The 25,833-nt window shown below is 49.3% G+C and overlaps 9 protein-coding genes across 9 annotated transcripts; 5 read left to right on the top strand and 4 right to left on the bottom strand.

The window, feature by feature from the left end:
- Positions 1-226: 226 nt before the first annotated feature.
- PtrM4_055670 (uncharacterized protein) lies at positions 227-2,011 on the bottom strand (the record flags this gene model as incomplete). The annotated part of the gene is made up of 1 exon (XM_066105174.1): positions 227-2,011. The coding sequence occupies one exon, from the start codon at positions 2,009-2,011 to the stop codon at positions 227-229; it is 1,785 nt and encodes a 594-aa protein (XP_065963801.1).
- Positions 2,012-2,050: 39 nt separating this feature from the next.
- On the bottom strand, positions 2,051-3,384 carry PtrM4_055660 (uncharacterized protein; the record flags this gene model as incomplete). The annotated part of the gene is made up of 2 exons (XM_066105173.1): positions 2,051-2,891; positions 2,915-3,384. The coding sequence occupies 2 exons, from the start codon at positions 3,382-3,384 to the stop codon at positions 2,051-2,053; spliced, it is 1,311 nt and encodes a 436-aa protein (XP_065963800.1).
- A 5,630-nt stretch (positions 3,385-9,014) lies between these two features.
- Positions 9,015-10,451, top strand: PtrM4_055650 (IucD, Lysine-ornithine N-monooxygenase; the record flags this gene model as incomplete). The annotated part of the gene is made up of 3 exons (XM_066105172.1): positions 9,015-9,793; positions 9,853-10,363; positions 10,449-10,451. 3 exons carry the CDS (start codon positions 9,015-9,017, stop codon positions 10,449-10,451), a joined length of 1,293 nt encoding a protein of 430 aa, XP_065963799.1.
- A 2,279-nt stretch (positions 10,452-12,730) lies between these two features.
- On the bottom strand, positions 12,731-12,859 carry PtrM4_055640 (uncharacterized protein; the record flags this gene model as incomplete). The annotated part of the gene is made up of 1 exon (XM_066105171.1): positions 12,731-12,859. The coding sequence occupies one exon, from the start codon at positions 12,857-12,859 to the stop codon at positions 12,731-12,733; it is 129 nt and encodes a 42-aa protein (XP_065963798.1).
- Positions 12,860-13,527: 668 nt separating this feature from the next.
- Positions 13,528-16,047, bottom strand: PtrM4_055630 (Dimer-Tnp-hAT domain containing protein; the record flags this gene model as incomplete). The annotated part of the gene is made up of 1 exon (XM_066105170.1): positions 13,528-16,047. The coding sequence occupies one exon, from the start codon at positions 16,045-16,047 to the stop codon at positions 13,528-13,530; it is 2,520 nt and encodes an 839-aa protein (XP_065963797.1).
- Positions 16,048-18,196: 2,149 nt separating this feature from the next.
- On the top strand, positions 18,197-18,937 carry PtrM4_055620 (uncharacterized protein; the record flags this gene model as incomplete). The annotated part of the gene is made up of 1 exon (XM_066105169.1): positions 18,197-18,937. The coding sequence occupies one exon, from the start codon at positions 18,197-18,199 to the stop codon at positions 18,935-18,937; it is 741 nt and encodes a 246-aa protein (XP_065963796.1).
- A 234-nt stretch (positions 18,938-19,171) lies between these two features.
- PtrM4_055610 (uncharacterized protein) lies at positions 19,172-20,650 on the top strand (the record flags this gene model as incomplete). The annotated part of the gene is made up of 1 exon (XM_066105168.1): positions 19,172-20,650. The coding sequence occupies one exon, from the start codon at positions 19,172-19,174 to the stop codon at positions 20,648-20,650; it is 1,479 nt and encodes a 492-aa protein (XP_065963795.1).
- A 342-nt stretch (positions 20,651-20,992) lies between these two features.
- Positions 20,993-22,063, top strand: PtrM4_055600 (uncharacterized protein; the record flags this gene model as incomplete). Its single annotated transcript, XM_066105167.1, has 1 exon — positions 20,993-22,063. One exon carries the CDS (start codon positions 20,993-20,995, stop codon positions 22,061-22,063), a length of 1,071 nt encoding a protein of 356 aa, XP_065963794.1.
- Positions 22,064-22,236: 173 nt separating this feature from the next.
- Positions 22,237-25,047, top strand: PtrM4_055590 (uncharacterized protein; the record flags this gene model as incomplete). Its single annotated transcript, XM_066105166.1, has 1 exon — positions 22,237-25,047. The coding sequence occupies one exon, from the start codon at positions 22,237-22,239 to the stop codon at positions 25,045-25,047; it is 2,811 nt and encodes a 936-aa protein (XP_065963793.1).
- Positions 25,048-25,833: the final 786 nt, after the last annotated feature.

Here is a 25,833-nt window from a genome sequence, read left to right as displayed (position 1 = left end):
AGGTGTATACCCACATACAGTCTAGGATCTGGTGCCCTGCTCGTTTGACTGGTGATGCTTGGACCTCAGTCCACGACTTCATTTGTTGGTGACTCTGAAGGTGTGTCTTTTCTGCTTCCTTGAACATTTCGTATAGTGGATGGTCTTCCAGCTTTGAGTATGCTGTTGGGAGTGGCGGTAGCTGGTTGCGATGGGGCTTGATTCCCTTGGATAGCAGTCTCTTCATCTAAGCCTTGTCGATTGGCTTTCCTTCGTGTTGACCAATGTGTCCTGATTCGGTGCCGGCCATGAATGCGGCTGCCCATGGACTGGTCATTGATGTTGATTGGTTAGACATGTTCGTCATATCCTCGTTGTTCACCTCTCCTTGAACTAGCAAGGCCACAGGTGGAGGAGTTAGTGGCGGGGTTAGATATGCCTCTACCACCTTCCTTCCTTGGTGGTATCTGGTTTTCTGAGTGCGCGGGCTCTCTTCCTGCGTCGTATCGTCCTCGTAGAACGTCTCGGTTTCTGGTTGTTGGCTATGAGTACCTGGGAGTTCGACTGTTCTTACCCAAGTTGCGATTTCCTCTAGGGTGTTGTGCATGAGATTGTCCATCAGGTCCTCAGTCTTGCCGTTGAAGATTGTGTCTTCGTCAAACACTACGTCGCGAGTGCTGATTACCTTTGCCATGGATGGGATCCAGATGCGGTAGATGTTTGTTGACTGATATCCCACAAGATACCCAATCCAGGCTTTTGGGTCCAGCCGTTGCAGCCTTGACTTTCCTCGGTGGGTATCGTCTGTCATTGCAAAGGCTTTGCACCCATATGCTCTCAGATGAGCTTGGTTTGGTCTTCGGGGTCCAGTGACTATGCCATTTGTGGCAGCTGCGCGCGTGAAGAATATTTCGTAAGGCGATTTCCACTTGTTTGGATAATTTGGCGTTCGATTGTATAGGTATACCGCCGCTCTGGTTATCTCTGGCCAGAGTTCCCATGGAAGATTCGCATCTAGTCGAATTGCGCGTACCTTTTCTTTTATCACACCCCCTGAGCGTTCGGCTCCTCCGTTCTGCGCTTGTGTGTCTGGAGCGGAAGGCTCGAGTCTGATTGATAGGGACGTGCACCATTTCTCGACTTCTTGCTTAACTGTGACGATCTCGTTGTCTGTTTCAATGACCTTGACCGTAATGTTGAACTGTTTCTTCATAAATTGGATGAAGAGGGCTAATAGGCGAATAATGGAGCGTGCTGGCCTATTGTCTTTGAAGTAGAAATCCCAAACGTATCGGGAGTTTCGGCAAGTTATTAGTATCTGACTCTTTTCCTTAGTGAAGCTGTCCGCCTCGTACTCATGGAAGTCGATTGCAATTCTTTCTCCAGGACCTTCGTCATTTAGTCTTAGCGCCCTTTTTATTTGGCGCTTCGACTTTGATCTGCCGCAAGCGTCACATTGTACTGTGGTGATTCCTTTAATCCTCACCCCCTCAGATTGCTGTATGAGGTGTTCAATAGCGGATGGCCCTGGATGTCCTAGTCGTTTATGCCATAGCATAGCTGTCGCCCTTTGTGGTGATCGCTTGGTTCGATTCATACGCACATGGAAGGCTGAGTCGAATAGAGTGGTGTCTTCGATAGTCCATTGCCTATGGCGTTCCGATAGGATAGCAATGATTGTTCCATCCCATCGTCGCAGGCTTGTTGGATCTTCCCGATTGTCCCACCATATTCCTTGTCGTCGGAGTAGCCTGAATGATACTAGGCTGCAGAGGAAGTCTGGACACCACGCAACGTTGACAATGTGCAAGGCTTGTTTGTCCTGAGATCCCTCTGTTGTCAATGTGACAGCTCCGTATCCTCGTATCCAGACTTTGGAACTGCCGGCCCAGATGTAGTCCCCTGGCGTCGACGGGCGTACGTCTTCAATTCTTGAGAGGTCGTTGCAGATGTGCGTAGTCGAGCCGGAATCCAGGATGAAGGCATCCTTTAATGGATATCCTTGTTGGCTTGCGCTGAATGCCGCTTTCATCGTGCCCTCATCAATTCTTGAGATTTCGCGTCCATCTAGTCATTCAATGACTGCGTCCGGTGTTTGTGATGTCTTGATATGAGGTGTAATCGATCGTGACGTTGTCGAGAATCGAGGTCGTTTAGTCTCTGGGGACATTTCCTGCATCGTTCTCTGTAAGTTGGTGTCATTTTCAAGTTTGTACTGTACTAATCTTGCGATGCCTCGATTTGGCTTAAACCATTCAGGTGCCTTGGCTTTGTTCACATAGTAGCAGTCAGATATCTCATGACGCTGTTCACAGGCAGGACATATGTCTCCAGCTTTCGCTGAATTCCTCTCCGGGATCTGCTTGGTTCTGGTACTTTGACCATCCATCTTGCGTTTGTTTGATTGCCTAGGGTTTCCCCGGCCTTGGTTGGATGGCGCTCTTAATTCCACACTAGAGGCGTCCCTCAGTGTGTCCGAGTCGGGTTCACCGCTCGCCGCGTATGAGTCTCCTACCGCGAAGGCGCTCTTTGGCTTCCCTCTTGATGGATAATGAAGACTCATATATTCACGGAAGAGTTTCATCATCCTTTTCCTATTCATGGCTTTCTTATCGTACCCTGGCCCTTGGAACCCTGCGGTCCAGGTTGATGCCATTTTAGATACGGAGCCTAGGAAGTCGTCTATTACAGCTTGTGTTTGCATAACCTCGGCCACCTTAAGGGTTTCAGCTCGAGTTGCAGCCTGATCGTATTCATTTAGCCACGTCTCCCAGTTTGTGGTTGAACGCATTGGCTTGAGTGCGGCTTGGTATCTCTCTCGTGCTCGCGCTCTCTCCTCGTCTTCATCCACTCCAACTGTGTCTTGGAGGGCGGTTATCCAGTCGCGCGGCGTGCCGTTCTCGGTGCAACAGCTAAGTTGTAAATGGGGTGTTACGGTTGTAAGGATGTGTTCGACCATCTTTGAGATTTTGTTGCTTTCTTCTTGATAGTCCTCTCCCGTATTTTGTATGACTCAAGGCGCAGCTTGTAGTCGTCGCGATCCTCCTTATACGCTTCTTGTCCTTTCTCTGAGAGTTCTGACACTCGCGTTGGTATAGTGGGGATTCGTGAGGTTGTTGTCGACATTTCTGTAGTGTCTTGTGCTGATCCTCGCGTGTTGCCTCTAGCGTTTCGGGTGGTATGCGATGAGGCAGCTGAGGGGCTACTTGACGGTTCATACTGCGAAATGTCTGGGGGTAGCGGAGCCTCCGGTTGGATGCGCTGGAGTCGCACTCCTTCGGGGTCCAACAGTGGCCAAATGCCTTGCGACTGGCATTTCAGCTTAAGTTGGCGGTACCAAGAGATCCAGTTGCTTGAGTCGGTGAGGATGACCGTCGCGTCCCGTTGGGTCTGGATTGTTGCCATTTTCGTGGTTTTATCGCTCGTTATTGAGGCAGTGAGACTCTTAATTGTCAGATATAATGAGATATTGCACAAAAGTGATGGATGTTGATGATTGTCTGTATTGTGTTCTGTCTATCGTGTGTCCGCGCTTGTGGCCCTCTTGAGGGGCGCACTGACCCTCTCTACGCTGATTGGTTGCTGCCAACGTCGAGTAACCCTGCTATCTGACAATAGTCTAGTAAACGCTGTAAAGTCCCGACAGCGATCGCAAAAGAAATTAACGACAATTCCAGAGATTGGCTCTATTCCGGCAGGATCCACCCTTTTTAAATTATAACTTGTATCTTTAGGCTTGCCAAAGCCTCCAGCGGAATATCTGTCGATGCTGATTAACTTCGACACTAGCAGCACGGGAACTTAAACTTTTAACCCGACACTAGTATCGGCCCGCTAATGCATTATTGGATGTGTGCGGATTACACAGTATACTGATTCGCATATTCGGCATCCGGTTTTGCAAGAAATCCGATTATATTTTTGACAGGGGTCCTTGCTGGCTCGAGCCAAAGGCTTATCGGATGTGTGCGGATTACACCGTATGCTAATTCGCATATTCGGCATCCGGTTTTGCAGGAAATCCGATTATATTTTTAACAGGGGTTCTTGCTGGCTCGAGCCAAGGCCTTATCGGATGTGTGCAGATTACACCGTATACTAATTCGCATATTCGGCATCCGGTTTTGCAGGAAATCCGATTATATTTTTAACAGGACTTAATCAACGAAGAGTTCACAAAGGGCGGCATCAAAGACCCAGTAGTGAAGGAAGTAACAACAAGTAGAAAGAACAATATTATCCTAACAACCACTCCAACCTACTCAGGAGAATACCTAGTCCAACACAAGCATATATGGCATCAAAAGTTTGAGCTAAAGAATGTACAACTACTAGAATCATGGACGAAAGTAGTAGTACATAATGTGCCAACAGAATAGGAGGGAGCAGAGACACTAGAGATACTCCACACAGAAATCCCAGCATACAACAACGGACTACAAATTACTGGCAACCCATACTAGATATCAAGAGAATGGCAAAACAAGAAGAACAGCTCTATTGTAATAGCATTCAAAACAGCCGAAGACGCAGCCAAACTTGGTGGTAGAATTACAATCCTTGGACAAACTCTCTTCACTGAAAAGTTCAAGTCTATAGCAGCATCTACCCAATGCCTAAACTGCCAACAATTTGGCCACCCAGCCACTAGATGCCGAAACCAACCAGCATGCAATTTGTGCGGAAAAGAACATGCAACTACAACACACAAATGCTCAGTGTGTATTATTATTATTATTGTTGAGAATACAGTCCGTAAGTGACTTGGTGGTATCAAGCGGAGGAGTAGTCACATGATTGGTGACACGTGCAGGTGGGTCCTAGCGGGGAGCTTGGACGCAGCTGCACGCAACACGGATCTACGAACGTGTGAATAGCTCCTTAGTCAATACAATACGAGTCGTACCACCACTACCGTTGTGCCTTAGTGTCAGATATAATGAGATATTGCACAAAAGTGATGGATGTTGATGATTGTCTGTATTGTGTTCTGTCTATCGTGTGTCCGCGCTTGTGGCCCTCTTGAGGGGCGCACTGACCCTCTCTACGCTGATTGGTTGCTGCCAACGTCGAGTAACCCTGCTATCTGACAATAGTCTAGTAAACGCTGTAAAGTCCCGACAGCGATCGCAAAAGAAATTAACGACAATTCCAGAGATTGGCTCTATTCCGGCAGGATCCACCCTTTTTAAATTATAACTTGTATCTTTAGGCTTGCCAAAGCCTCCAGCGGAATATCTGTCGATGCTGATTAACTTCGACACTAGCAGCACGGGAACTTAAACTTTTAACCCGACACTAGTATCGGCCCGCTAATGCATTATTGGATGTGTGCGGATTACACAGTATACTGATTCGCATATTCGGCATCCGGTTTTGCAAGAAATCCGATTATATTTTTGACAGGGGTCCTTGCTGGCTCGAGCCAAAGGCTTATCGGATGTGTGCGGATTACACCGTATGCTAATTCGCATATTCGGCATCCGGTTTTGCAGGAAATCCGATTATATTTTTAACAGGGGTTCTTGCTGGCTCGAGCCAAGGCCTTATCGGATGTGTGCAGATTACACCGTATACTAATTCGCATATTCGGCATCCGGTTTTGCAGGAAATCCGATTATATTTTTAACAGGGGTCCTTGCTGGCTCGAGCCAAGGGCTTGCCGGAAAGAGAACGAGCAGACTACTCAAGACACGCACACAAGATAACTAGCGTGATGCTAACTGCTCTTCTAGGCAAAGTCTTTGTTTACTGTACTAGGGACCCTTGTCGTGTGAGAATCTCCTGTCTTGCAACACGCGGAAGCCAAATATGCAAATTAGTGTAACAAGACACTAATTCCTAGTTATGCACTAATCTACTTCAACATTTGTGCAAATTAATCTCTAACTATTAGTTTTCAGATACATCGCTAGGGGCTACCTATGTGTTCATCCGGAGCTCTCACCGTAGTAGCTTGCTAATTCTCTCATAAACTGAGAAGATTAGCGCTGAGCCAAAAGCCGACTTTACTATCGTAATACTACAACCTCGGTATAATCCACGTAACCCAAATTGTTGCCAGAGGTGTGAAGTTACATCAAGGAATCTCAAACTAGGGCTATATTGGCTTTGGCTGAAACAATGTGCGGTTTGCATGTATGACTTGACCGTGTCGGCAGGGTAGACTGAAAAGGTGTAACCCATACCTGCACACGCGCCAGCCATGACTTGTTGCCAAGCAGCCTTTGCCCCAGCCAAGGATTCCAACTGTCCCTCGATCGTTTGAGGGGTTATACGTTGTAAGGAGCGCTTCACACCCTCGTAACTGCCGAACCAAGCTGCGGTCCCGCCAGCCTCCCGAATGATGATAGCGATCTGTCCACTCCAGAATCCGGACATGCCGTAGCGACAGTATATCTCCTCAATAGTAGTTCTTGTCCCACGCCTTTGCAACTGTATGCCTGCTTGGGTCTCCGGGAGCACTTGCATATTGCATTTAATCATCTCGATAGGATTTAGAAGGAAAGATGTGATTGCGCCGGATGCTGCACCGCACAAAACTACATTACGTAGCACTATGAAGTCGGATTTAAAGACAGCACCCTCTGTGTCGGCTTCGAGGATTTTTTGGGCAAGCCTAAACTTCAGGGAAATTAGTAGAGAACTTCAGCTTAATATTAGTAACCTACGCTAAGAAACAAACTACTTGTTTCGATTGCTGCTCCAAAGAGAGGTGCACTTATCCCTCTGTAAAGAGCTAAAAACCCTTCTTGACGTAGCGACTGTTTGAAACAGTCAAGGGGTCCAGAGTAACGTAATGGTAAATGGCCTGGTTGTGATTGGAGTCGCACCTTAACAGTATCAAATGGGTACTCTACACTCATACCGGCGGCGCCCGCAACAAAACCTGATACAACATGTTTGAAAAATTCACCCTCGTATAGAACAGTTGCCATTGCCTGTGTAGCTTAAATTATTGTAAAACGTAGAACAGGCTCCGTAGGTTCTGCTAAACTTCTTCTAGCCTTATGTAGGTTTCTTATTACACTTACTAGTTACGATTTGTCTTTGTAGAAAACCTTAATTAGTAATAAGTTGTCGGAAATATTTAGCGGCTATCTTTGTTAGATTATAATGCGTCTTACTTTTCTAGAAATTGAGCTATGTCTTTCTTTGTCCTGTTTACGTTATTACTAATATTTCTATCCTACCGATACGAATAACGTGCTTCATAAGCGAGAGAACCACTCAACTAAGCTGACCAGCAAACCCTACTAATACGCCTGCACAATAGCAGCCTGTAATGTTCCCATCGACGGACAGCGCGCTCGAGGTACCAGAGTTAATGATAACGTACTCCACGGGTTGAGCGGTCATTTTTGCTAAGCCTCTACCAAAACTTCGCCTATTATTGCACAAAGTAGCCTACTTTCCCCCTTTATAGTACAGTACAACATAAAATATTATTCAGAGTCCACTTCTGCTACTTACTTCCACGTACGCGCATTATGTCCAGTTCTATTGCACTAGAGCTGTCTGTTGAGCGTCGTCCGCTCCTGCAAGTATTACAATCCCTTCTGCCTTAACCCGCTTTATTTTGTGCGATTCGCGTCGAACAGAGGCCTTATTTGCTGCTCGAAGCTTAGCAATATCCTTAGTTAGCGTACTCCATGAGTAGATCTAGAGATATGAAGCTCTAGATTAGTGATTTCCCTTAGTAAAATTAGAGTGGCGGCTAACCCGTGGAGTACGTTATGCGCAAGTTTTATTGCTCCTTTCAAGGTTAGTGAACTATCGATAAACCTTTCAATCCTTGCCTTCACAAGCGTCGATTGCGACCCTAATTGAAGGTATTACTTAGTGTTAGCGACTGCTAAGGCTCGTTCTTAAGTAGTGACGTATTCTCTCATCGCGTAAGTCAACTCATCGAGTGGGTCAAAGAAGCTTGGCACAACGAACTCATGTTACGACTCTTCAATCTTATCGCTATTGAACAAGGAGCCTATGTACGTTGTGCTTGCATCTGATTTAGAAGATACCTCTATGTCTTTTTTGCACGTTCGCGCATTGTGTCTAGTCTCGCCGCACTTTCTACAGTGCCGTAGAGCTGGTTGAGCTGGCTCTTTATTACTACCACGAGCCCTTTTTGCTGGCGGCACCGTGGAGGACAGTGCCACTAACACCATCGTAAAAATGTATTACTAGTGTACAGAGCTGTGAGATAACTAAGAGACCAATAGAATAAGTGAGTGATATAGTTTCTATTTGTTAACTGTTATTAAATTTCTCTTAGTGCATGCTTAGCTTGATGCATTTAAATCTAGAGGCGGCAGACAATATGCGTAATAAAGAGTTGAACACTATTACTAGCTATACAATTGCCTTTGTTGGATGCACGCTTGTATCCTTATTTCAGCCCGTATTTTATTAACGCGGACTGTTAGTATACACACGGTGTGTCGCCTACTAAGGCCTAACGTACCGCCTCAATCCTACTTCGGATCCCCTCAGGTCTGATAACCCCGCTCGGACCCGATGACATGTATACCTTCGTAGCCCCACACTGGTAGAAGATACACACGAATACCAATACACAAGATTACCTTAGTTACTGTTATTCACCGTACGATCGTACAAGGCCTTCCAACACAGACTAGATTTTGTTGCGCTACTAAAAGGTCTTTTACTTATTATAAGAGTTTCTCCTAAGATAAAGTCACTGGATACTAAGAAGCATCTAATAGTAAAGATTTCTTAATGATCTGCTATGATATTGCTCGTCTAAACAGGAATGGTTCAAATTTAATGTCGCCACACTAAATAGAGTAAGCCCTGAAAAAGCCTGGAATTTAGTAGAAAAGAAGATGTGGTAGCATTTTTGACCCTTTTAGATAAATCGTACCCTATTGATACGTTTCTAAAGTTAAGCATCAACAGCACACAAAGCAAGATAAGCACGAGTTTTTCCCGGACAGTCAAGTAAGTATTGAGCTCCGAGTAGCTCTTCTGATTAACGATTTTTGAGGCATACAGAGACTAACATACATGGCAGTATGGATCAAGCTAAATATCGTAATTTAGAGGTTTACGATCTAGTTTGCGTCGGGTTTGGGCCGGCATCTCTTTCAATCGCCATTGCCCTAGATGATAGGCACAAAGAGCGAAAATCTTCAGATGCACATGCAGTTCCACCGAAGGTCCTGTTTCTTGAGAAGAAGTTGGCTTTCGGCTGGCATACTGGAATGCTGTTGGAAGATTCGAGGATGCAAATCTCCTTCATAAAAGACCTGGTGACCTTGCGGAACCCCAAGAGCCCTTTTACCTTTATGAATTACCTGCACACTCATAGCAGGCTAGCGGATTTTGCCAACTTAAACACTTTTTCCCCATTCCGGTCCGAATTCGGGGATTACCTAAGATGGTGTGCTGCTCATTTCATCGACGATGCAGCATATGGTCAGGAGGTTTTACAAGTCATACCGGAGGATGCTGAAGGAGATAATCCTGTGCGTCACTTTATTGTCAAGAGCCGTAATGTTGTTACTGGCCTTATCACGTACCGGAAGACGAGACGCGTTGTTATTGCAACAGGTGCACGACCACATTTGCCGGATCATTATCCAAAACACCATCCGAGAGTAGTACACTCCTCCGAGTTCCTACATCGGGTTCCCGGAATACTTGAAGGAATACAACGTCCCAGGATAGCTGTAGTCGGATCGGGCCAAAGCGCTGCTGAGATTTTCGACTATCTTCGTGGGAACTGTCCTGTCTCCACAGTCAACCTCTTGATCCGAGGCCAACATCTCAGACCCAGTGATGATTCTCCTTTGTAAGTATACCTCAAATCTAGGTCTAAACCCTGGCGCACAAGTATCTAATTACGTTAAGCGTCAACGAAATTTTCAATGCGTCCAAAGTAGACGAAGTCTACCACCGAAGCCTTGGAGTTCGCTCTAGGACAATACTAGATGATAAGAACACAAACTATGGCGTTGTAAGAGTCAAACTTCTCGAGCGAATCTACGAGTCGCTCTATAGAGAACGCCTGGGTGGCAATCCTGCAAAGAAACCAATGCATCAGATCTTGAATTTCCGGTCAGTTGTTGCTGTGAATAAGGCAACTCCGGATTCAGAAAGCCTATGCCTTACTATCCAAATACTACCTGGCTCCTGCGAGTCCAAGCAGGATCTAACAACAATGGAAGTTGACTTGTTAATTGCTGCAACTGGTTACAAGCATGGCTATCCAGATGACATCCTCGACGGATGTGCCAGCCTTATTTCGGATGAAAAAGGGGGATGGAGGGTGGACAGAGATTACCGTCTAATGTTTGACGAGGGAAAAGTTTCTCGGGGCGCTGGCATATGGTTGCAAGGTTGTAATGAAGCAACTCATGGAGTAAGTCAAAACACGTCATTGCGCCTGAGATATTTGATCTAGAAGATACTAACGATATGGTAGCTAAGCGACAGTTTGCTATCAGTAATGGCTACAAGAAGTGCTGAGGTGGTTGCGTCTATGTTTGGGTGTAGAACAGCAAAAAGGCCGACCTACTCGCTGTTGTAGCTTGAAGGTTGATATAGACTATATCTGACATTGGGGATTGTTGTTGTTGCATAAGGATAATCTCACGATACGCGGGGCAGGCTTCGACCCGCAACGGGTGGTGATAGAGAATGGGATCTATAGGTACTCCTTAACGAGGTGAAATCAGCCAGGCCTATTGCCTTCTAGTAGCAGCTATATAGACCTTAGCTGCGATCACCTTAGTATCTTATCACATGTCTACAAGAGAAAGAGGTTACAATACAGGCCTTATACCCAGTACCTTAACACAATAGTAGGCAATAGGTATACACAGAACAGTGCTGTCAACAACTTAGCAATTGGAGTTTAAGTCCACAAGCTATAGCAGCAGCAACTTTGACTGCAACGGTCGCGGCAACAACAGAGCAACTGCAGCTTGGCTGCTCGAGGCATCACGTGCTAGCCTTGAGCGAGGTATCGAAGCCTCGCAGCAGTCTTCGCGATATGAGCACGTGTCGAGATCTCGGCTTGATCCGATGTGAGAGTTACCCCAGATTTCCAAAGTTCGGATCAATAGTCCAGAAAGCCATAGGTAGCGAGGAAAAGGTGGTTGTTTGGTCGTTGAGCTCAACGAGCCAGATATCGATGCCAGGCAGCAGGTATAGGTTTTGTGAAGGATACAAAATTAGTGCAGTGCACTCATGATCTCTCCTATCGCGACAAAATTGCTATTAATCTTCGTCATTTCGAATTGATCGTCGCAAGCTCTCGTAGCCTTGAATTGCTCATCGTTTTGAGCATGTAGCTCTTAATCTTGAACCGTATACCGTACGGTGTTGGCTGTAGGTCTGGTGGGGCGGCTGCCATCGTCTATGGTAATGCTCTCTTCATTCTGATGCTGCTTTATGCGCCATTTTTCGAGCGCCTGGTTGATCTTGTCTCTCGAATCCTTGTCTCTGACTCATTTAAAGCCTGCGTGCAGCTTTTTACGTTATAGCCAGCCTCTCCGCAGTTGCCGCAGCGTCGGCCACCACAAGCCTTTTCTACCAGCGGCACCGTAGAGGACGGTGCTAGGCCGGCCCGCAACGCTGCCTCACCGTACTCCATAGTGCCACCAGTCTAGAGACGCCTCCTTCTACGTAATTTTCGCTTAGTTATTATTATTAATCGTTCTTGAAGGTCGCAAACGTATTCTGTTACAAGCGCAGCTTCTTGCGGCATTTGCTGAGTACCTCTGTCAAGCCGTGGGTAGGCTTCCTGTAACATTGTAGGACAACGCTGGAAGGAGTCGCAAACTAGCTTCGACTGTGATCCAAACTCAGAAGTGTTGCTGCGCACCTTAGACTGCCGTAAAGTTCCTTCTAGCAGGGGTGCTGGCGGGGTGCGGAGCCGTACGTCAAGTATTACGGTAGATGCAGTCTTGTGTAAAATAGGTGTAACTGCACAAGACAGTCAGTCATCGTCCGCGGTCGTTATCAAGATAGATGCTATCAATATATAGAGAGGCGTGCGTAAGCAGGAGGATGATTAGTCCGAAGTAGGATCAAGGCGGGTAGTTGAGACCACCATCACATGATGCACATGATTCACTATCCTCATGAACCGTTATATTAAGCCTATTTAACACAACCTGCGCGTTAATAGGGTTGGTTGGTTGGTTGGTTGGTTGGTTGGTTGGTTGGTTGGTATTCATTTTGCGTCTAGTTGATGGGGATTAAGTCCACCATCTCGCCTCCCGAAGGGCATATACGACGTGCTAAGCTATGGAATTACAGTGCTAACACACTACCTTAGAAAGCATTTCTTGCCTGCGCGGGTATTGCTACCATTTCAGAACTACAGCCCCCCTTCCAGCTGGGGAGACTGAGCTATGTATGTACATTAAGGAGATTTCCTTGCATTTTGAGGCCTCTATGTGCCGAGAGAGAGAGAGAGAGTGTGTGTGTGTGTAGGGAAGAAGGGGAGAGGAAAAGAGAGGTGGTGAGTATTGCAGCTGTTGTGCTGAACCTAGTGTCAGCCCTCAGGGGGTGTGTCAACTAGAATGTTCTACTATCGTCACAGCTACGTAACACACTGCTGATCTGGAATGCTCCAGATACTCTACTTCATGTATATAGTCGCTCTCTGCAGCTCTCTCAATCAAACAACCTTCTCTCTCATCTCTCCTCCGATCCAACATAGTATATCAATGGCAAAACGGCTCAATTGGGGGTATTTTGGCGCTATCGTCATCCAATATCAGACTGCGTTGCCATCGTTGTGATACGTTGCAGTACTCCAACTCGGCTCCTCCTCTAGCCAGCGATCGTACTCGTCGCCGCCGTCTCTCCTCGCACAGTTACGACGCGCGGTGAGGGCTTCGATCATGTCGTCGATCGCGCCTGTACGAGCTGGTTGTGGTGGAGGACTCGGCGGTGCCTTCTTATATGACCGCCACAACTCTTGAAATCCAGCGTTTGCAGTACGTAGCCATCCATCTTTATGCTCCCATGAGTTCTCGCAGTAATATTTGTAGTACGGATGGAGACAAGTAGCGGCGTAATATACTGGTGAGTCGTCGAGCTTACGGTAATACTCCTCAGCCTTTACCCAAGCGTTGCGTAGGTTAATATGAAGGTGATCTTCAGGCGCCTCCTCGTGTGCGTCAAACACTACGTCAGCGTATGGCTCGGCTAGCTTTTCAAGCTGATCGAGTAGATACTCAAACACGGGCAAGACCTCGTGGATAGCTCCGAAGCTACTGCCATGGTGTTTGCCACGGCCCTCCAGCCGTTTTGTAGTGATTTTCAGTGGTTCAAGGCATCGTTCGTACTCAGTAACGACCGCCCAATCTGCTGCCTGGAGCCCGCCCGACCTCCACACCTGAGATCAATCAATCAAGCAAGCTGACAGCCCCCGGCTTGATTGATTGGCTGTTTGTATGAGATTTGGCTGGATTGATTGAATTGGCTTGGCGGAAAGTTGTTAGCTTGATTGGTAGCTTGGGTGCTTGATTCCCAAATAGGAAAGTTGTATATATTTTTTGGTGTTGAGTCTCAGCCGTCGTCCCATGTATCTAGATCGTCGTCTTCGCCCACCCACTTGCTAAGCTCGTACAAAACGTCCATCTGCTCGTCGGTAAGCTTTGATTGGCCCATATCGTCGTTGTCGCCGCCACCAAAACCTGCCCGTCTCCATCGTCGTACTGAGTGTAGTGCTGCTAGTAGCTCAGGTGATATACAGCGTCGGCGAGGCTCTAGTAGATCTCCGAGCTCACTGAAGACGCGCTCACACTCACAGCTTGAAGCGGGTATAGAGAGTATAGTAAGCGCCATCTTACTAAGGTTGGGATATTGATCGCGCAGCCCGAACCAGTATTGTATAGGATCGGTGCCCTTGCCAACGATTGGCTCGCGCTTCCACTGCTCATACTCATCCTCCTTAGTATTGCCGCGTGTGGGATCAATAATGCCGTCAATCGCGTCGTCAATATTGCTCGGTTTCTTCGGTGCGCGTGTGTAGCAAGGCCTCGGTAACGGCAGCGACTTGTAATCCGCCCACAGTGCCTGGAAATTAAGATTATTAAGCGCCAGCCAGTCAGGCTTCTCAGCCCACGCTTGATCGCAGTAGTGTTTGTAGCGAGGATGGAGTATTGTAGCAGCGTAGTAAGCTGGCGAGTCGTCGAGTTTAGCGTAGTACTCGTTCGCCTTAAGTAGCGCTGCGCGTAGATTAATAGGAAGGTGATCTTCGGGTGCCTCGTCGTGAGCGTCATGGACTACGCAATCGTAGTAGAGGAGGCGAGCTTCTAATTGAGTGAGTAGAAACTCAAACGTTGGGATCACCTCAGCGATCGCGCCAAAGCTATACTCGCCACGTCCCTCAAAGCGCTTTGTACACTCTTTAAGTGGCCTAAGAACCTCTATATAGTCGGTAACAACAGCCCAATCGGCAGCTGTGAGGCCGTCTGATCTCATCCACTGTGGAGCAGCAGGCCGACTTTTGCCCTGTGAGTCGGCGTAGATATCCTCTTTTGCTGTATTTTGTATGTGGGTGTTCGCGTACGCGTTGATGGCCGGCGCGAGCTTTATAGCTCGCTCAAAACAGTCGAAGTATGAGTTCCAGCGTGTGACTACTGGCTTGATTGGCTGTAGTATCGTGAGCTTGTCGTCTGCGTCGTGAGGTAGCTCACGGTAAGCTGTACGCTGCGCCTTCTCAAAAAGATTGTACTGCTGCGGTGTGTGGATATAGTTGACAATATCGAGAAGTACGCCTAAAGGCCCGTGCTTTCGCCACTCCTTTATAAACGCTGCCTCGTCGGCGAGCTCGTCAACTCCCTCGTTGTTGTATGAGTCTGCATCTCTGCCCCAGAGCAGTCTCTGCCCAATCAGATTGATCGTATGAGGGCCACAGCGGAGGCGTCGGTGTATAGGATTGAAGTTAAGCTCGTGGGCAATCGCAGCGACAGCGGTGTCGTTATTAGAGGCATTGTCGAGGACGAAGTAACCGAGTGTGCGCTCGCTTATGCTAAACTGCTCTAAGATTGATAATACAACCTCAGCTAATCGATCGCCGGAGTGAGCGCCTGTGAGCTGAGGCAGCGCGATAGGCAGGTCTCGGAGCTTGCCATCTGAGTTGACGTAGTGGGCGACGATACCGAGAAACCCGCGCTTGCCGCCTTTCGTTGACCATCCGTCAAAGCTTATATGGATCTTGCTAAGCGATTGTGACAGCTCGTGGACAACGCGGGGCCTGAGCCAGTCAAACAGTCGTATGACGTATTGGGAGACGCTCTTGTGGTTCTTCCAGAGCGCTGCTTCTGCAAGTGGGTTGGCGATAGCAATTAGGCGTCGAAAAGCTGGTGTTTCGAACTCAGAGATGGGGTGGTTGTTCGCGACGAGCCAGTCTACTGCGGCAAACCTAAAGCACTGCTTGCTAAACCCGTTAATCTGATTAGCTACTGCCTGTGAGATAGGGACTCTCGCAGTGGTGAGCGCGTTGTAAACACTAGCAACTGGAGTCTTGCCTGGTGCTACTAGCCTATGGCCAGGTTTCTGCTCGCTGAGGTAGCGCGCGGCTGACGAGACTGCTGCGCTTGTATTGTATATCCCAATACCAATATCCGTGAGCTTGTGCTTGAAACACCAGTGGCAGATGAAGAATACGCGGGTTGGATCTTTGAGAAGAGCGACGCGATAGCCGTGGCGATAGATCCAACTCCGCTTGTGTTGGTGCGTCGTGATAGGCTTCGTATACAGCTTAAGGCGACCCCAATCTATGCCATCATAATTGTCTTCGAGATGGGCGTCAAAAGCCTCATCTACAGCGTCGTCGGCGGCTTCAGAAGACGGAGCGAGCGTAGCTTGCTCACTGCCCTCGGCGGGCGCGACGATAGCGTCTTCGGGCTGCGACTCGCGCAATCGCGACTCGAAAGTATGTGTATATGGAGGCGGCGGAGATAGAGCAGATGGCTGAGATTGATATGACTGCGAGTCGATCGCGACGGGCTGGCTCGCAGTGCCGCGCGCGCGCTTTCTAGGCGAGGGAGCGCTATCAGAGACGCGTTTTTTGGGCGGCATGAGGGCGACGATGAGGTGAGGTATACGGCGATAGATCTGCAACACCAAAAGTATATAGTATTGTGGGTGATGGAGATGGAGATGGAGTATACTATATGAGACGACGCGCTGGCTGCTAGTTACACGGAGCTATCGGATATTACTCAATGTTACACGGCGTAACTAAAACACCAAAAAAAGCTCAGTATAGAGCTTTTACAGCTATCTAAGCTGCCTCATGGGCTGCCTCATCACCGAAATCTACTATATACTTAAGGCAATCAAGCTATCAATCTGAATCAAGCTCACGGAAAAGCTCAGCTGGATTGATTGCGTTTTTGTATGAGGTTTGGCTGGATTGATTGAATTGGCTTGGCATCAATCTTCCAATCAAGCTATCAAGCTAGCTTGATTGATCTCAGGTGTGGAAGGATACCTAGTTCTTCTAGCCGTACCGGTGTGAAAGTAGTGAAAGCCTTGCTATTTTACTCTTCTTACTCTCTTTTCTCTATCTTACTGATCTATCGAGTAGATCTCTAGGATAGGAATAGATTTGGGAGACTAGAAAACAGCGAAAGAGTCAATTGTTGGTGTTTTTGGTTATCTTATCGATAAGGACTGGTCTGTGCGTTTTTGTTTTGGAAGATTGAACGCGTCTGAAGAATCTCGTTGGATAGGTGATTGTCTCGCCAATCTGAGCCCTGCGCGACTCTAGTTGGTGTTCGATTCCTTCCGCGAATCGTAGCTAGGTCCTTCGCGACCTTAGTAGTGATTTGATTCCTCCTTGAATCTGAGTCCTGCGCGACTCTGGTGGGATCAAAACAATGACGTCAGTTTTGGCAACCGGAGCTCATAACCTATTGGAACAAGGTCCCTCTAGTAGTATGACTACTATGGATAACCGAGTGGGAGGAGGGACAAGGCGGGGTGGCTACAACGTATTGTATTGACTATCGTGTTATGTGTCAAGGTCTCACTCTATTGTGGTGGGTGCTATTGCCCACCGGGCAGTGCCTGCCACACCAGCACATCATGTGATCCCCAAGCACCTTCTACCTGGACTGAACCCAGATATTCTCAACATGATTCCTGATTAAATGTATATAGACTACGATCTCACAATCACTTAGGTAGTCTCACTCACTTAGTGATGCTCGCTTAGTCACCCAGCACTCATTGCCTCCGCCGCCGCCTCTGACTCTGCCGCCGCCGCCGCCGCCTCTGGCTCTGCTTCCGCAGCCCATATGCCTCCTGTACGCTCAAAACGCAGCGCTGAAGCGCACAAAGTAGCTCCAAAGCGCGCCAAAACAGCCCAAGGCACTGCATCACAGCCTATCCCTATAGAGGCTACGCCGCCTGAGATACCTATACGCACCTCACCACGCAAAGCGCTGGCTATTGCCGCAAGCCAGGCGACCGACGAGCGTCCGTTCGAAAGGCAGCTGCTTTATTTGTTGCTGGAAAACGCGATCGCTGCGCCTACTAAAAGCTCGAATGCTGCCACTAATTAACGCGCCTACCGAAGTGCTTGAGATTGTTACTAGCGGTGATGGAGGCCCAGATAGCCACCTTGCGGATGACTTCGCGGGCATTGTATGGGATCGATTACCTAGTTACTGTATGCCTTTGCGTACACCACGACATAAGAAGAGCTAGGTATACAACTATAACTATCGAGTTAGCAAGTCTGAAGCTCCACAGCGCACGTTCTGGGTGTGCAAGTAACGTGCACGGACAGCTCATGCCCGGAGACACCTCGTGCCCCGCCGAACACCAAGCCGCGTCTCAACACCACAACTTCAACAGACTATAACGCTACAGCCATGGCACCTATCGACGATGCAATTGAAGATTTGAAATCGCGCGATCCAGGAGAACACTTTACGTTGAGGGAAGTTGCTGAGAAATACCAGGTTAACCGCTCAACGCTGGGGCGAAGGTGGAGAGGCGTGACAGCGTCTCGGGAGGATGGATACTTAAATCAATAAGCTCTCGACCAACAACAAGAGCTAGAGCTTATACGATATATCACCAAGCTTACGGAGAGAGGCCTTCCTCCTACGAGAGAGATGATTAGGAATTTCTCATCTGAAATAGCCCATCGGCAGCTGAGCGATCTCGCTTCATCACCAGACACCAGATCCATATAATCTCAAAGTGGACCACCGCTATGGATCGTGTTCGCCACCTAGCTGATTCTAAGTCAAAATACCGTCTCTACTTCGAGCTACTGCATCGAAAGATCACTGAATATCACCTTGAGGCTCGAGATATATACAATATGGATGAGAAGGGCTTCTTGATTGGTATGATAGGCAGGAGTAAGAGAATATTCAGCAGGCATCAATGGGAGAAGAAGGAGGTTCAAGCATCTCTCCAGGATGGATCACGCGAGTTTTTGACACTCCTGGCCTGCTGCTGCGCCGATGGGAGCTCGCTGCCCCCAAGCCTTATCTACGCAGCTAAAAAAGGAGCTATACGATCAAGTTGGATAGAGGATATCAAGGCAGGAGAACATGAGGTCTTTGTCTCATCATCTCCAACAGGCTGGTCAAACGATAGTATAGGTCTAGCTTGGCTAGAGCAGATGTTTGATCGCTATACAAAGCAGCGATCAGGGAGATGGCGATTGCTCATCCTTGATGGCCATGGATCTCATGTCACGATGGAGTTTATCGACTACTGTGATCGCCACAGGATCCTCCTTATAATCCTTCCCCCCCATTCGACTCATACGCTCCAGCCGCTTGACGTAGTGCTGTTCAAGCCTCTCTCTCAAGCTTACTCTAACGAGCTCACCAACCATCTCCATAAGGCTCAACTCAAGGTCTCGCTCCAATTAAGAAAGGAGACTTCTTCCCACTCTTCTGGAGCGCCTGGATATCCTCCTTCACGGAGAGCCTTATATTGAAGGCCTTCGAAGCTACTGGGATCTGGCCGATGGATGCCACACCGAACACCAACTTTTCGATTTTTAGATACCCTTTCCAAAGACCCTGAAAATCCCAGCAATTAATCAGGCTTGCTACGGCGACTCTAGGAGTACCTCTAACGTCCGCTTAGCCCTCCGCGCAGCCGCGCTAAGGTGCTTGTCTGGATGGCAGAGTCCCCCTCCTCCCAGCACACAGGGTCCCCAGACCCTGAGATGCCCCAGCAGCTTTATACACGCGCCCCGAGACGGCCCCAGGAGGATATGCAACACTATGCACCCCTTCTGAGCAGCCAGATCCCCGGTGGGGGCGCTCCCAAACCTCGAGTCTCTGATGCCGTCCAACGCCACATCACCGAGACCCAGCAGATAGCCCAGCTGCGGAACACCATCACTGCTGCCTTCGCAGCAGCCATAGATCAACACGCTCAGGGCTACACCAACCCTCAAGAAACTAGGATCGCAGAGGAGCTGCAGCAGAGAGTTATCCACGCTCTAACCTCGCCCTCTTCAACTAACTCTCCCCCTAGCTCCCACTGGAGCAGCGACGCCAGTCATAGCAACCCAAAGAGCCCGGAATCAAGACGACGCTCTTGGGCGGACGTAGCTAGAGACCCCCAAATCTCTAATAGGGGTAGCAGTCGGCCCTTAAACCCTGCTAAAATCCGGCCTAGCCAGCCAGCTAAACTAAAAGAAGATGTACGAATCTTTATCGCCATCTCTAATCCAGAAATACGACTACAGCAGCTCTCACCCTTTGCAGTACGGCAGGCAATATGCAAAAGCATAGCAGGAACCACTCTTAGGGACATACCTACCGCATCACCAATCAACACAGGCTGGGCGATTACTGCAGCTAATCAGGACATCCGGGGCCGACTTGTAACCCAAGAAAACCAAGAACTTCTGGTAAGAGCGCTAGGCGGAGACGCAGTAAGGACCCCAGAACGCTGGATCAACTACGCAGTACAAGGAGTACCTAGCTCTTTTCGGACCTTATACGGCACAGAACTACTAACTACCACCCAGCTGGTAGAGGAAAAGGTCTGCTCGCAAACAGGCAAGCAGCCAGTAAGCTGCAGGACTTCACGGCATGGGGCGAATCACAATGGCCTCACCACTTGGATCATTTCCTATAAGGAGCCAGTACGTTCGTTCCGGCTCTTTGGCACTAGTCAATTCTCGAAGGAAATCCACAAGCATCCCACTATACAGCGACATAACCCAGGCTGTCAGGGCTACTGCAACGCTGCCCGATGCACCCAGATAGCCCGCTGCGTACACTGCGTTGACCGCACAGACAGACACCAAGGACAGTATGGGGACAACTGCCCCCATAAAGCACTATGCGCCAACTGTCATGGCCCTCATCCAGCTAGCCACACCAACTGCCCGGCAGCCCCTCGCCGGGTTAACGGACACGTCGTTAAGCCCACGAAGACTGAGCTGAAGGCTATCCGTCGCGCAGGCAAGATAGCACAGCAGCATCTCTACAGGACGGTTGAAGTAGCCCTTGGCCAGGCAACACTTCAGCCTGAGGCTCTTCCTGTGGAGGCAACCGAGACAGTGCCTCCCCACTCTCCCACCCAGAGGCAAGATGAAGATAGAAGGGCCCCACCTTCCAGCACCACTGCCTCGTATGCATCCTCCGCTACCACTGGCAGAGAAAAGAGACCAAGTGTGAACAGTCTGTAGGTACTGTATTCCAGCTACCTAATCCAGATGCTATTTACAGTCGAGATGAAGAGAAGAAGAGGAAGTGGGCGGCTATCCCGCTTTGTTTGGGTTGGCGCGCGGCGCACGGTGCACGGGCTGCTGGGGGAAGGAGTGATAGAAGGAAGGAAGCGACTAGGCCAGCGGCCTAGTCATGTGACCTAGGGCTCAGCCCGTTACACCAAGGCGGGCCGCCACAGCCCAGAGAAGCCTTAATGTAGGAGAACTGTCGGCCGGCAGCATTCGTCTACAATCGACTATCCATACTGACCCGTCCACCTCAGAGAGGGAAGACACCAGCATGAGCGATGACCCGCCATCATCATGCTAGAACACCCGCACAACATCCCAGCCGACACCAGGCATCGACAGCATAGCCTACCAAGGAAGCAACTTCGAATATGCTGGGCCAACGTTAGCAGGAGCTCACCTTGGCATATCAAAATACTAGAGACAGCCTTTCAGAAGGGCATAGATGTTGTGTGTATCCAAGAGCCCTTCACATATGCCAATTCAAGAACCTCCACCCACCCCGGTTTCACGCACCTAGCACCCATCAGCACCTGGGACAGCCCCAACACGCCAGGCTGCGCCCGACCTAGAGTAATGACCTACATCCGCAAAGGAGGCCACCTGCGATACCAGGCCAGCGAGAGCCTCAACCACCCAGACATGCTATGGGCTGTAGTAAGTGGAGTTGCTATACTCAACTGCTACAGACAGCCACACACCCCACACGTTATCCAATACGTCACGCATCTTATACCCCCTCAGCTCTGCCTTGTAGGAGGTGACTTTAACGCTAGACACGAATCCTTCGAGCCTACCACTACCGCAGCTAACGGAGGGATTGAGCTAGCCAGCTGGGCTGCCAACGCGTCTATGGACTACATTGGCGTGCCAGGGCAGCCAACACACTGCGCTGGCCACGTCCTTGACCTTACCTTCTCTAATATCCCATTTGCCCAGTCTGCTGTTGATGCTAGCATGCACAGCGGGTCAGACCATGAGACAATAGTTACCTCGGTCCCTATCACAACGCCAGGCACTCCGCATCTAGAGCAGTACCATTATAGAGTCCCCGAGGCAAGCCTGCCTAAGTTCGCCGGGCTTGTGGAAATGGGTGTTCAGAACATCCCAAACCCGCTTGCAACACAGGACGCAGCACAGCTAGACGAATGTGTCACGCTGCTTACAGAGACTATACAGCACGCTATACAGACAGCAGGCAAGCCCGACCGCAAAGAAGGCCGCGCTGCACCATGGTGGACTAAGGAGTGCAAGACTGCCTACCAGGCCTACAAATGTGCTAGACAGCTCTGCTCTAGCAGTCTACAGGAGGAGAGACAGGCTTTCAAGACTACCGTCCGACAGGCTAAGAGGCAGTACTTGTGACGGTTCATGGGGTAAGGACATCCTAGGTGCCACGTGTTGGCGAGATGGTTCTTCCTCTTACTGATAAGCACCTTCTACACCTATCCATGTCACAGATACGTCATGTAAACAGACTAGTATGATGGCCCCATAAAAGGCCATCACCACAGCAGAACAGAACAACACATCAGAAAATGCATAGCAACTTTCTCTCACTGCTTGTACTGTTACAGTACTGGCGACATATTATTGACAACGCCAAGGACGATAAGGATCTTTTCAAGATTATTGCCTGGCACAAGCTTACACCAGAGAACCAGGACACTCCTCTTATAGTAAATAACACGACAATATTCGACCCTCTAGAGAAGGCAGAGGCTCTTAGAGAGGAGGTCTTTAACCGGTTCACAGCAGAGGACGACCTTAGTCGCTACCCAAACCAAGAGTCTGTAGATACCCTCCCCTGGAGCACACACGTCTCACTAGAGGAATGTGAGAGAAATACGGTAGGGGTCTCGAGCACCTCACCAGGCACGAATCGCTCTACTGTGCGACTACTCCGTGCTTGCTGGGCCCAGGCTGGGGAACTCATACGAAGGCTCTTCCAGCGATGCCTTGAGCTTAACTACTTCCCAGCAGAATGGAAGCTTGCCGAGGTAGCTATGATACCTAAGGCGGGGAAGACAGACCGATCGTTGCCCCGCTCCTGGAGACCTATAGCGCTCCTCTCTTGCGTTGGAAAGGGACTCGAACGAATAGTAGCCAGAAGAATCGCGTGGACGGCCATGACACACAAGATCCTTAGCCTCCAGCATGGCGGAGCCCTGCCAAAGCGCTCTGCAGCTGATCTTACTGCAGCGTTTACCCACGACACGGAAGCAGCATGGGTGCTTGGAAAGCATGTTACTATGGTCACCCTAGACGTGCAAGGCGCCTTTGATGCCCTCCTTAAGAACCGCCTCCTACACCGGATGACCCAACAGGGCTGGTCGCAAAGTACTATACTCTTTATAGACTCATTCCTCACGGACCGGAGGGTCCAAGTCCGCCTTGGTCAGGTCACTACCCCTAGCTACCCTGTCGCCTGTGGCACACCGCAAGGCTCGCCTCTCTCGCCAGTACTTTACACCCTGTACCTATCAGAGCTACTATCTATGGACACGGAACGGAGATTTGGATATGCAGACGACATCTGCCTATACCGGGCCTCGCACTCCATGGACGACAACGTCGAGCTCTTAGCATCAGATCTAAGGTATATTAGAGCATGTGGCGAAGCTAACAAGGTCGCCTTTGCACCAGAAAAGCAGGAAATGATACACCTAACTAGACAGCGGAGTAACTACGCACCACCATGCGTCGTAGATGAGCAGCTCACGATCCACCCCATCCTCCCAGGTGGGGAACACAGCCAGCCAGCGCTGCGCTGGCTAGGAGTGTGGTTTGATCGCAGACTCACTTTCAGACGACATGTAGCCACACGCACTGCAAAAGCTGCTCGGGTAGCCTATCATATTCGTAGTCTGGCCAGGACTACCTATGGACCACCAGCTAGCTCCCTCCGCAAGGCCACTATTGCCTGTGTATACCCGTCACTTCTGTATGGAACCGAATGTTGGTACAGAGGCCGCACAAAACCGCCACATTCACTTAAACCAGGCAGGCCACAAGAGGTTAGCGCCTACATCGGATGGCACATAGCTGCCATAGACAAAACGCTGGCTATAGCGGCAAGGGGTGTTCTACCAGCGTGGAGAACAACCCCTACAGCCTCACTCTTTCGGGACGCCGGACTACCGTCTGCAACAGTAGCACTAGAGGAAGCCAAACTTAGATTTGCAGCCCACCTGCGCACTGTAGATGCAGATCACCCCCTCACTAGGCGTACGCTAGTACCTATAGTAAACAGAGGCGTAAAAACAGGACAACTCCAGCGAGTTAAGACGAAATTCCAGCAGATAGCTTCTCTTCTACCAGAGATCCCTAGGACTATACTCACAGCCCCTCACTACTCAACTGGCTGCCGAACAGACCCAACGCTCGGCATAGACAAGAAGACAGCAGCTAAGGCTTTCAAAGAATGGTGGGCTCGGCTCCCACCACTAGATGTGGCTATCTTCTCAGACGGCTCTGAACAGTACATAAAGGAAGGAGTAAAGCGGGTTACCTATGGCTTTGCAGTCTATCAGAACGGAAAGCAACTGCAGACTGGACGCGGGTCACTTAACTCTACCTCGCACGTCTTTGACGCTGAGGCAGTAGGAGCATGGAGAGGCCTTCAGCACACCATAAGACAGCCAGAGTTTAATACTCGTCGAATCTGGATGTGCATAGACAGTACCTCAGTCATATGGTGCCTGAGAGGCGATGCACCCCCTACTTCTCAATGGGCCTTCCTAGAGTGCCACGGCGCTATGGAGACGTATGACGTCTCTATCAAATGGGCCTCAGGACATCTAGGCATTGAAGGAAATGAGGCAGCAGACAGATTGGCTGACCTAGAAGCTCAGCATCCATCATCCCTAACAGGAAAAGCCGCTGTGCCTACACTCTCAGGCATCAAAACGATAGCCCGCAAGACACTACGACACACGCAAAAAACTTGGTGGTCTGACAAGAAGACTAAGCTCTCAAAGTGGTATAAAAGCTGGCATCTAGACTATGCGACACGCAGCAGTCTAAAGGAGCTGGAGCTACCGAGAGCCACTTTAGCCAGACTACTCTCTATTCGAACTAGGCACGGGGACTTCGCCTGGTATCATCGAAAGTACAACCACAAGGATGCGAACCTCGCCTGCTCATGCGGGCGCGACAAGACGCCAGAGCACCTCGCGCTCTGCCGCAAGACCCTAGGGGCCTTTAGCCGATGGCCACTCCGACCACCTACACCGCCATCTAGCCAAGCCGACGGCCTAGCGTATACTGCGGCCCTGATAGGGGAGCCAGAGGCCTTTGAAGCCTTCATCCAACTCACACAGTACTACACTAAGATCTGTCCCCGGTAGCTCTTCCTACCCTGCAACAGCAACAGGCAATGCAGCACCTGGCAGAACTAGGTTCAGCACAACAGCTGCAATACTCACCACCTCTCTTTTCCTCTCCCCTTCTTCCCTACACACACACACACACACTCTCTCTCTCTCTCTCTCGGCACATAGAGGCCTCAAAATGCAAGGAAATCTCCTTAATGTACATACATAGCTCAGTCTCCCCAGCTGGAAGGGGGGCTGTAGTTCTGAAATGGTAGCAATACCCGCGCAGGCAAGAAATGCTTTCTAAGGTAGTGTGTTCGCACTGTAATTCCATAGCTTAGCACGTCGTACATGCCCTTCGGGAGGCGAGATGGTGGACTTAATCCCCATCAACTAGACGCAAAATGAATACCAACCAACCAACCAACAATACTGGGGCCATGAAATTGGGTGTAGGTCATATCATTGGTCTTACGTAACACGACGAAGCAATTTCTGACTAAATATGTTACAAAACCTGTGTAGATCTTATATCTCTTGACCTTACCAGCTAGCAATCAAAATAGTGTCTCTTCTCGGCTGCCGGCCCATATTCATTCGTGGTTGATTATAGAGAGAAGACTAGAAACTTCCTCGAAGACGAAGCTTTGTGGGTATAGGAGACGCATCCGAGCAAAAAACCCACTAGCAATACAAAGCAGCGCTTGATCTTCTCTTCTTAGCTCGGTATTCTGATTTAGTAAGGAGTTCTGAGCAAGCAGGCAGAATGAAAAGACACTTGTGAACATGAAATTCCTAATCGATAGTCAGGAGGGCTTC

This window comes from Pyrenophora tritici-repentis, chromosome 2 (assembly GCF_003171515.1).
Source record: "Pyrenophora tritici-repentis strain M4 chromosome 2, whole genome shotgun sequence".
Taxonomy (NCBI): domain Eukaryota; kingdom Fungi; phylum Ascomycota; class Dothideomycetes; order Pleosporales; family Pleosporaceae; genus Pyrenophora; species Pyrenophora tritici-repentis.
Note: the sequence above shows the minus strand (reverse complement) of the source record. Positions and strands in the feature narration are given on the sequence as shown.